At 38.3% G+C, this 11,110-nt stretch overlaps 1 protein-coding gene across 1 annotated transcript; it reads right to left on the bottom strand.

Moving 5' to 3' along the window:
• Window positions 1-5,010: 5,010 nt before the first annotated feature.
• LOC128041020 (uncharacterized) lies at window positions 5,011-5,709 on the bottom strand. The gene has a single exon (XM_052630302.1). It carries the CDS (start codon window positions 5,707-5,709, stop codon window positions 5,011-5,013), a length of 699 nt encoding a protein of 232 aa, XP_052486262.1.
• Between the last annotated feature and the right edge of the window lie 5,401 nt (window positions 5,710-11,110).

Genomic DNA, 11,110 nt, shown 5'->3' with positions numbered 1-11,110 from the left:
TCTAGCTCCTTTCACCGCCCACGAGGTCGCTCTGGTCGCTGCTGTCACCGTCGCTGCTCTCTTGTCATTCGGCCATGCCCTTTCCATCGACGTCTCCTCTTAGAAGGTGATTTGTGTTTTGTTTTTGGTTGTTACTTTTTGGGTTGATGAGGGTGAACAAAGGTGAGTATTGGAGAGATTTGGGTTTCGGTTTAGGTTGGGGTGACGGTGGAATGGAGGTATGACGGTGGTTGGTCTGACTTTGGTGGAGGGGAGGCCGAATGGTAGTTTTCATACTGCTCTCTGTTTTTTTGTTGTTCTTTTGCTTTTTTTTTTTGCGTTGCCGAATCCCCATTTCTTTTTCTCTTCAATTTTTCTTTTTAAGCTTTCCATTTTGTCTCCTTCTTCTCTGTTTCCAGGCGGCAGCGGAGAAGGGAGGCCATGCATTGGAGGTGCCAGGCGCGGAAAGCGGTGCACGCAAGAACGCAGATTGGGGGCGGTCTTGTCATGCCTAGAAGGACCAAATTGTAACGGGTGCAAAGTTTCTGGGGCAAAAATGCAATTTTAGGAAAATATGGGGCTAAAATGTAATTTTGAGAAAGTTTAGGGGCTAAAATGTAATTTTTTGAATTTTTTTTGTATTTATTATTTATTTTTTTGAAAATTAAAGCCGGACAAAATTTTGTGTTTACAGCTGCCCCTCTTTGCTCATCGCTGTGAAACAGGGATAGAGCAAAGACTTAAAAGCACTAAATTTTGTTCGATTGTCCTATCTGTATTCTTTATTTTTCTATTAAAAAAACAGAAATCAAAAATAGCTCGAAATGCAACCCGAAGCTCAACTCACCTCTCGGATTATGAGTTGATCTTTGAAAAAACAAAATTTGAAAAATACCTCGGTGTGCGATCCAAGGCTCAACTCACTTCTCGCATTATGAGTTGATTTTTGACAAACAGAAATTGAAAATACCTCAGCATGACTCGAGACTCAACTCACCTCTCGCATTATGAGTTGATTTTTTTCGAAAACAAAAATTTAAAAGAAATACCTCGACATGTGACCCAAGGCTCAACTCACCTCTCGCAATATGAGTTGATTTGATTTTTTGTTTTTTTTTTTTGAAAAGTAAAAATTGAAAAATACCTCGACTTGACTCAAGACTCAACTCACCTCTTGCAATATGAGTTGATTTTTGCAAAAACATAAATTTAAAAGAAATACCTCGGCATGCGACCCGAGGCTCAACTCACCTCTCGCAATATGAGTTGATTTTTGAAAAACAGAAATTTAAAAGAAATACTTCGGCATGTGACCCGAGGCTCAACTCACCTCTCGCAATATGAGTTGATTTGATTTTTTTTTTGAAAAGTAAAAATTGAAAAATACCTCGACTTGACTCAATGCTCAACTCACCTCTTGCAATATGAGTTGATTTTTGCAAAAAACAGAAATTTAAAAATACCTCAGCGTGACCCGAGGCTCAACTCACCTCTCGTATTATGAGTTGATTTTTGAAAAAACAGAAATTAAAAAATACCTCAGCGTGACCCGAGGCTCAACTCAACTCTCGCAATATGAGTTGATTTTTGAAAAACATAAATTGAAAATACCTCGGCATGTGACCCGAGGCTCAGCTCACCTCTAGCAATATGAGTTGATTTTTGAAAAACAGAAACGTAAAATACCTCAGCTTGCGACCTGAGGCTCAACTCACCTCTCGCATTATGAGTTGATTTTTGAAAAAAAGCAATTGAAAACTACCTCGGCGTGACCCGAGGTTCAACTCACCTCTCGCATTATGAGTTGATGATGATTTTTTTTAAAAAACAGAAATTAAAAATACCTCAACGTGACCCGAGGCTCAACTCACTTTTCGCATTATGAGTTGATTTTTGAAAAACAGAAATTGAAAAATACCTCAGCGTGTGACTCGAGGCTCAACTCACCTCTCGCAATATGAGTTGATTTTTTGAAAAATAGAAATTAAAAAGAAATACCTCGGCATGTGACCCGAGGCTCAACTCACCTCTCGCAATATGAGTTGATTTTTTTTAAAAAAACATAAATTGAAAATACCTCAGCGTGACCCGAGGCTCAACTCACCTCTCGCATTATGAGTTGCATTTTTTAAAAAAATAGAAATTAAAGATACCTCGGCATGTGGCCCAAGGCTCAACTCACCTCTCGCATTATGAGTTGATTTTTTTTTTTGAAAAACAGAAATTGAAAATACCTCAGCGTGACCCGAGGCTCAACTCACCTCTCGCATTATGAGTTGATTTTTTTGAAAAACGGAAATTTAAAAGAAATACCTCGGCATGGTCCAAGGCTCAACTCACCTCTCGTAATATGAGTTGATTTTTTTGAAAAACAGAAATTTAAAAGAAATACCTCGGCATGGTCCGAGGCTCAACTCACCTCTCACAATATGAGTTGATTTTTTGAAAAACAGAAATTTAAAAGAAATACCTCGTTATGTGACCCGAGGCTCAACTCACCTATAGCAATATGAGTTGATTTTTTTGAAAAACAGAAATTTAAAAGAAATACCTCGACATGGTCCGAGGCTCAACTCACCTCTCGTAATATGAGTTGATTTTTTTGAAAAACATAAATTTAAAAGAAATACCTCGGCATGGTCCGAGGCTCAACTCACCTCTCGCAATATGAGTTGATTTTTTGAAAAACAGAAATTTAAAAGAAATACCTCGGTATGTGACCCGAAGCTCAACTCACCTCTCGCAATATGAGTTGATTTTTAAAAAAACAGAAATTGAGAAATACCTCGGCATGTGCCCCGAGGCTCAACTCACCTCCTGCATTATGAGTTGATTTAAAAAAAAAAAACAAAAATTGAAAAATATTTCTTTAGAGAAACAGGGTTTCAAAAACATCAGGTGAAACTAAAAGTTTTCTTCTTCATTGATTTTGTACAGCTTTCTCCCAAAATTCCTTGCTCTACTGGGATACCTGTATATGTCATGTACAATGTTATCATGATATGCACGTGTTTGTCCTAAATGTTTTTATGTCTAACATGATCATGCCATGCACTCTGGGTTGTGTGTTACATGACCCTATCTGACTTTCGTGAGGGCCTTCATTTATTGCCTCCACTCTCGACTTTCTCTCAGGTTTTGTATTCATCTTCAAATTTGCGAATAATCCACGTTTCCTCGTATATCACCCTCCTGCCCCTGTTGAACCTTGTTCTTGCTTTGGGGCCCGTGTACTTATTAAATTCTCATCCAGGTAATGCTCAACATTCCTTTTGTTTAGAATATGTATCTTACTATTTATCATTTAAATGAATCAAACACGAGATGCATAAAAAAACAAAGTAGGCATGAAAGAAATATCTCACATTCATATTTTTTCAAAAGCAACAAACAAAGGAAATTGACAAGGAAAGTTTAAAAAAATCGTCATAAAGAAAAAAAAGCGAATTCAACGGCCAGAAATGCTCTAGATATCTAATGCATGAACTTCTCCACGTTCCTTCATCCTGGATCCTTTCGAGCACGGCTTCTTGTGTAGGAGATTTCGAGTTTCTGAGAATGTTATGAATATTGCGACTTCACCATTTGACTCCCCATTCAAGTCATCTTGCTCCTTAGGCTCGAGCCCACTTCATTAGGACGCCCTTTTGGGTTTTCATCCTAATCCTTTTTGTTTATCAAGATGCCCTTTTCGGGTTTTCATCTTGTTTTTTCTTTTTTTTTTGTTTTGTTTTTTTGTTTTGTTTTTTTTAGGCATAATATTCCTTCACGGCATCTGAGTTCACTAGATTAGGTAATTCTTTCCCGTCTATCTTAGTGAGCCTCAGAGCCCCTCCCGAGAATGCATTTTTTACAACATATGGCCCTTCCCAATTTGGTGACCATTTTCCTCAAAAGTCTTTTAGTATCGGGAAGATTTTTCTTAGTACAAGTTCCGCTTCACGGAATTCTCTTGGCCGCACCTTTTTGTCATGGGCCGTGATCATTCTCTTCTGGTACATCTGTCCATGACAAATTACCTTCAAGCGCTTTCCCTCAACAAGATTTAGCTGATCATATCTAGCTCGAACCCATTCTGATTCTTCTAATTTTGTCTCCATCAAGACACGCAGGGATGGGATCTCTACTTCGATAGGCAGAACGGCTTCCATCCCGTAGACCAGAGAAAAAGGAGTGGCTCCTGTAGACGTCCGTACTGAGGTACGATATGCGTACAAAGCGAATGGTAGCTTCTCGTGCCAGTCTTTATATGTCTCAGTCATCTTTCCGATAATCCTCTTTATATTCTTATTAGCCGATTCTACTGCTCCGTTCATCTTCGGACGATAGGGTGAAGAATTATGATGCTTTATCTAAAATTGCTCACACACTTCTTTCATCATTTTATTGTTCAAATTCAAAGCATTATCTGAAATAATCCTTTCAGGCAAACCATATCGACATATGATCTCCTTTTTAATGAACCTATAGACTGCAGCCTTTGTCACATTAGCAAACGAAGTGGCTTCTACCCATTTTGTGAAGTTGTCCATAACCACAAAGATGAATCGATGCCCATTGGAAGCTTTCGGGGAAATTGGCCCTATAACATCCATTCCCCACATAGAAAAAGGCCACGGAGAAGTCATGACATGAAAGGGCGATGGAGCTGCATGAATTTTGTCGCCATAAATTTGACATTTGTGGCACTTACGTGCGTAGCCAATGCAATCACTTTCCATCGTCAGCCAATAATAATCAAGTCTCATAATCTTTCTGGCCATGGTGAAACCACTAGCATGCGTTCCACAAATTCCTTCATGAACCTCCTCAAGTATCTTTCTAGCTTCAACAGCGTCCACGCACCTCAGGAGCACTTGATCTTTTCCCCTTTTGTATAGAATATCCCCGTCAAGAACAAATCCAATTTCCATTCTTCTGATTGTTCTTTTGTCATTTTCGTTTGCTAGCTCGGGGTACCTTTGATTCTTGATGTACCCTAGGATATCATGGAACCATGGTTGTCCATCTGACTCCTCCTTAATGCTAAAATTAGTGTGCGGGGGTCTCATATATGCTCATTTGAATAGGCATTATTTCAGTTTCTTTGTTTGCTTTGAACATTGAAGCCAGGGTGGCCAGAGCATCAGCCAATTGGTTCTTTTCTCGTGGAAAGTAGTTAAAAGTCACTTCCTTGAATTCTTTGACCAATTTTGCAACGAGATCGTGATATTTGACTAATTTCAAATCCCTCACTTCCCAATCTCCACTGATTTGGTAAATCACTAATGCTGAGTCCCCGTGTACCTCTAATATTTTGATTTTCCTCTCAATAGCTGTACGAAGTCCCATGATGCAAGCTTCATATTCCACTATGTTATTGGTACAGAAGAAATTCAATCTAGTAGTGAGCGGGTAACGGTTCCTTTCCGGTGACACTAAGACTGCTTCTATCCCGTGCCCTGATGCATTCGATGCCCCATCAAAACTCATCTTCCATGATCGATCTTTTGATGATTCACCTTCGAAAATACACATAAAGTCTTCATCTAGGAAATAAAATCTTAACAGCTCATATTCTTCCATTGCTCGACTTGCCAAGAAGTCAGCTATCGCGCTTCCTTTTATTGACTTTTGGCTCACATACACAATGTCATATTCAGACAGTAAGATCTGCCATCTTGCCATTCTCCTTGAAGTGCGGGTGATTCCATCATGTACTTTAATGGATCTAGCTTCGAAATTAGCCATGTCGTATGATACAATATGTATTATCTGAGCCTTTGAACTACCCAGACCAATACACAACAGAATTTTTCAATTGACGGGTACTTTCTCTCATATTCTGTGAACTTTTTGCTGAGGTAGTAAATTACCTTTTCTCTTTTTCCAGACTCATCATGTTGCCCTAGTACACAACCCATTGAGTTTTCAAACACGGTCAGATACAATATTAACGGTCTTCCAAAGGTCGGCAGTACTAGTACCGGAGGATTAGACAAATACTGTTTGATCTTGTCAAAAGCCACTTGGCACTCCTCATTCCACTCTCTTCAATTACGTTTTCGAAGGATTCGTAAAATTAGATCACATTGGTTGGTAAGTTGAGAAATGAATCGAGCAATGTAGTTCAACCTTCCTAAAAATCCTCTGACTTCTTTTTGTGTACGTGGAGGTGGCAGTTCGTGTATGGCCTTTATCTTGTCTGGATCAACCTCAATACCTCTCTCGTTGACAATAAAACCTAGCAGTTTTCCCGAGGTAGTTCCAAACGTACGCTTGGCTGGGTTAAGCTTCAATTGAAACTTTCTTAATCTTTCGAACAGCTTCCTGAAGTTCCCAACATGCTCTTCTTCTACTCGGGAACCTCTATTTCTTTGTGCATCATGTCATAGAACAGCATCACTATGGCTCTCTAATACATTGCCCCAGCATTCTTCAATCCGAACGGCATAACTTTGTAACAGATTGTCCCCCACATTGTCACGAATATAGTTTTCTCCATATCTTCAGTAGCCATTTTTATCTGATTATAACCCGAGAAACCATCCATGAAAGAAAACAATGAATGCTTTATCGTGTTATCTACCAAAATATTGATGTGTGACAAAGAAAAATTGTCCTTAGTGCTTACTCGATTCAGATCACGATAATCCACACACATTCGCACCTTGCCATCTTTCTTCGGTACCGGGACTATGTTAGCTACCCACTCTGGATATTTGGAGACTTGTAGGAAGCTAGTGTCAAATTGTTTCTTGACTTCTTCTTTTTTCTTCAACGGTATTTCGGGTCTCATCCTTCTTAGCTTCTGTTGAACAGGATTGCATTCTGGTTTCAATGGGAGCTTATGGACCACAATATCTATGTTTAACCCTAGCATATCCTGATAAGACCAGGCAAACACATCCTTGTACTCACTGAGCAAGGCGATCAAATCCTGCTTGGTGTTTTCTGAAAGGGAAGTCCCAATCTTCACTTCTTGTTTCATTTCTTCACTTCCCAAGTTCACCACCTCAACAGATTCTTGATGGAGTAGGATCTGTTTCTCTTCTTTTTCTACCATTCTCAGTAAGTCAAGAGACGAGACATAATCTTCAACATTTTCATCAGCTTCAAAATCTCCTAAACAAACAACCTTCTCGAAATCGATTTTAGGATTCATAACAGGATTGTTCATGCTATTGATATCTGAGCACCTGAAAGGTGAATGAAAAAGCTATAGAGGAGCATTGAGGTATTGGAATCAACGAACACAATGTCATGAATGATATGAGATACATGGTGAGAAAGGATATGCAGCGATGGGATAATTATGAAACTGATGGAAATGAAAAGATCATGAAAAAATGCATCTTCATTAATGTTCATTGAAATGATAAATAGCAAACATAAGCTCTTACGAAAGGAATCCCATTACTTAGGGACATACAAAATAATGGAGAATTAACATTGGGCATTACTCTGGAGAGGAATTAGAAACTATAAGGAGGTCCATAGCAGTCCAATCGTTCAAAACATATCCTGGGGGCAATGGCGTATCATTGAAACATTCTCAATTGCATCACTCTCGTTGAGCTCAGCATCCATAGCTCTAGCTCTTAGATGCGTTCTATAAAAATGACGTGATTCCAGACTTGTAGTGTCACAACTATGGATTATGAGGTTCTAGTCTTAGTGAATGGTTAGGGTGATATGTACATACAATGAATGAATGAATGTCAGTCATGTATAAATATGCAAAAAATAGGTGTTGATTTCAAGATAGCCCTATATTTAGGCGTTTTATTAATCAAAAGAGTTCATTACAAAATATTTTGCCAATGAAGATGCCCCTAGTGCCTGAGTCTCACTATTTTCGGATCCTAGTCAAATCTTCGGGGTTATTTTGATGAGCATTCGAAGTCACACGCTCGGGACGATCAGAGGTGTATCCTTCCTTTAATCTGTCCCCTTTCACTTTTTGAGTCCTCAAAGACCAATCTCGGACTACAGTATTTTTTCTCGGTTTTGCGTAATTGACTCATCCATCAGAAACCTGTTTTTGGCAACCAATCTCTAATCAACACCTTCCTAATGAGATGCCTATGATGCATGATGAAAAATAAAATTAAGACACATAAACTTAGTTAGTAATCACGACATATATAAACAAAGAAGAACTATGAAAAATCTAACAAACCGACCTATTTTTTTTACTTCTTCATGCTTTACAAAATAAAATTACCCCACATGCTCATCAATTTACCGGACCCAATTTATTAAACGGACCCGATTCCATTGCAAATAAATGTAAATGTAAAAGAAATACAAGGTAAGAAGCGTTTCTCCCATGTACTTATTTTGGTGACTATTCAACGGACAGAGGTTCGGCATGACTCTAATTGGGTGGCTCGTACGGTTCACTATATGTGGTTTCAGTTCTAGAAAGGCACTCGAATTGTCCATACTATCACCTACTAAGGCTAGTATGGAACCTCAGTCATCACCCATCACAGGCTCGCGAGCTCAATTCGAGGGATTACATTTACTTATGCCTATGAGGAGGGACGAGTTAACTCACGAAAGCATAAGCCATATGTAACCCAAAAGTATTTCACTAGCCTGTGCGGAGGGACGAGTTAACTCACAAAGGCGTAGCGTTTACTTCCACTTAAACGGACGGAGCCCGGGAAGAGAGCTTATGTTATGCAAAATGCAAGTGCACGGTATGTGGGGAGAAACTTACAAACCTTTTTATTTTATACTTTTGTAAAAAAAAAACAAACTAAAAAACGTAAAACTTAAAGCTGGAAAAAAAAGTAGAAAAATAAAACGTGTTAGAAAAATATAATTTGAAAATCGGATGCAGATGGATGACTTTTTTTAAAAAAAATAAAATAAAATTCAAGGATCACGATTAAAAACTAATTTGAACAAGAAATTTTGAAAATTTTGACAACACGCGTTTAACAGTGGAGTCGCCAGCTACAGCGACCTAAAAATTTGGGCACGGGCGCTAGTCGAAATAATTATTGAAAATTTAAAAACAGAGTTTCTATTTTATTTAAAAGGGGAGTCATCACCGATCTTTTTTATAGGTGTGATCGGACACCTTCAAAATTTTCTTTTTAGAAGAAAAAATTATTTTTAAATTTTTTCTAAAAAGAGGTGATTTTAGGTCCACGTTAAAATCCAGAGAAAATTTGAGTTCGGGAGTCGGTTACGCGCGAGGAAGGTATTAGCACCCTCGCGACGCCCAAAATTGGTATCTCGTAAAATGCGCGTTGTCTTAATTTTCAAAAATGCGAGTTCAATTTAATATTTAATCGAGATCCGATTGAAACATGATTTTTTTCTAAAACACGAGAATTTTGAAACACCATAATAATTTTTTTTGAAAATACGGAAATTTTTGAACCACGAGAATTTCTTTTTGAAACACGAAATTTGTTTGAAAACACGAAAATTTTTTAAACAAGAACATTGTTTTTTGAAAACATGAAATTCTTTGAAACACGAAATTTTTTTTGAAAACACGAAATTTTTTGAAACCCGAAATTTTTTTTTGAAAACCCGAAATTTTTTGAAACACGAAAATTTTTTTTGATAACGCAAAAAGTTTTAAACACGAGAATTTTTTAAAAATACGAAAATTCTTGAAACACGAAAATTTTTAAACACAATAAATTTTTTGAAAACATGAAAAATTTTTGAAACACGAAAATTTTGAAAAGAGGTATCGTATTTAACACGAACTGATGGTATTCACTCAACATAGCGATGAAATCATCGAATTAGTGTCAAATCGATTTAATTTAATATTTAATCGTGATTCTATTAAAACACGAGAAATTCTCATTTTATTTATTTCATTTTTTTAAAAACACGAGAATTTTTTATTGTTTTTAGTTTTTTTTTAAAAGGGCGTTCCGTATTTGACACGAGCCATTGATATTCACCCAACATAGCGATAAATTTGATGACTTAATATTAAATCGGTTCGTTGCCTTATGTATCAAAATTATTCGAATTTAAAAGTTAAAATAAAATAAAATTAAGAAACATGAAAAAATAAAAATACTGAAAAATATGCAATAATATTAAAAACGAGACAACATTTAAATATTTATGCAAAATTAAAAGATAAAAAAAAATACCAAAACCCAAAGTTATGGGCTGTTCGGGCCCTTTTTTGCTGTTTGGCTGATGTTATGGGCTTCCAAAGGACTGGGCCGAAGCTGCTGGGCTGCTGAGCACTGGGCCTGACGCTGGACTGGGCTGGCCTGCTGCTTGTTGGGCTGAATCTGCTGCTGCTGGAGCTGGCCTGTTGGAGCTGCTGGGGTGTTGGGCTGTGGCCTGCTGCTGGGCCTGCTTTTTTTGGGCTGTAGGCCTGCTGTTTTTTGTTTTTTTTTTCTGGACAGGGCTGTTGGTGTGGCTTGCTGGCAGGACAGGTCGGGTCTGCTATTCGGGTCGGATCCGGGTCGCCCGACTCTTGTATTTTATTTAATTTTTTTTATTTTTTCCTTTTTTTTCTTTCTTTTTTTTCCTTCAATTTTTCTTTCTATTTTTCTTCTTTCTATTTTTCTTCTTTTTACTTTCCTCTCTTCTTCTCTTATTCTTTGTTCGACTCTAGCTCCTTTCACCACCCACGAGGTCGTTCTGGTCGCTGCCGTCACCGTCGCTGCTCTCGTGTCATTCGGCCATGGCCTTTCCGTCGACGTCTCCTCTTAGAAGGTGATTTGTGATTTGTTTTTGGTTGTTACTTTTTGGGTTGATGGGGGTGAACAAAGGTGAGTATTGGAGAGATTTGGGTTTCGGTTTAGGTTGGGGTGACGGTGGAATGGAGGTATGACGGTGGTTGGTCTGACTTTGGTGGAGGGGAGGCCGAATGGTAGTTTTCGTTCTGCTCTCTGTTTTTTTGCTGTTCTTTTGCTGTTTTTTTTTTTTGCGTTGCCGAATCCCCATTTCTTTTTCTCTTCAATTTTTCTTTTTAAGCTTTCCATTTTGTCTCATTCTTCTCTGTTTTCAGGTGGCAGCGGAGAAGGGAGGCCATGCATTGGGGGTGCCAAGCGCGGAAAGCGGTGCACGCAAGAACGCAGATTGGGAGCGGTCTTGTCATGCCCAGAAGGACCAAATTGTAACGGGAGCAAAGTTTCTGGGGCAAAAATGC

Source organism: Gossypium raimondii, chromosome 5 (genome assembly GCF_025698545.1).
Source record: "Gossypium raimondii isolate GPD5lz chromosome 5, ASM2569854v1, whole genome shotgun sequence".
NCBI lineage: Eukaryota > Viridiplantae > Streptophyta > Magnoliopsida > Malvales > Malvaceae > Gossypium > Gossypium raimondii.
The sequence above is the reverse complement of the archived record's forward strand: the minus strand, read 5'-3'. Positions and strand labels throughout refer to the sequence as shown.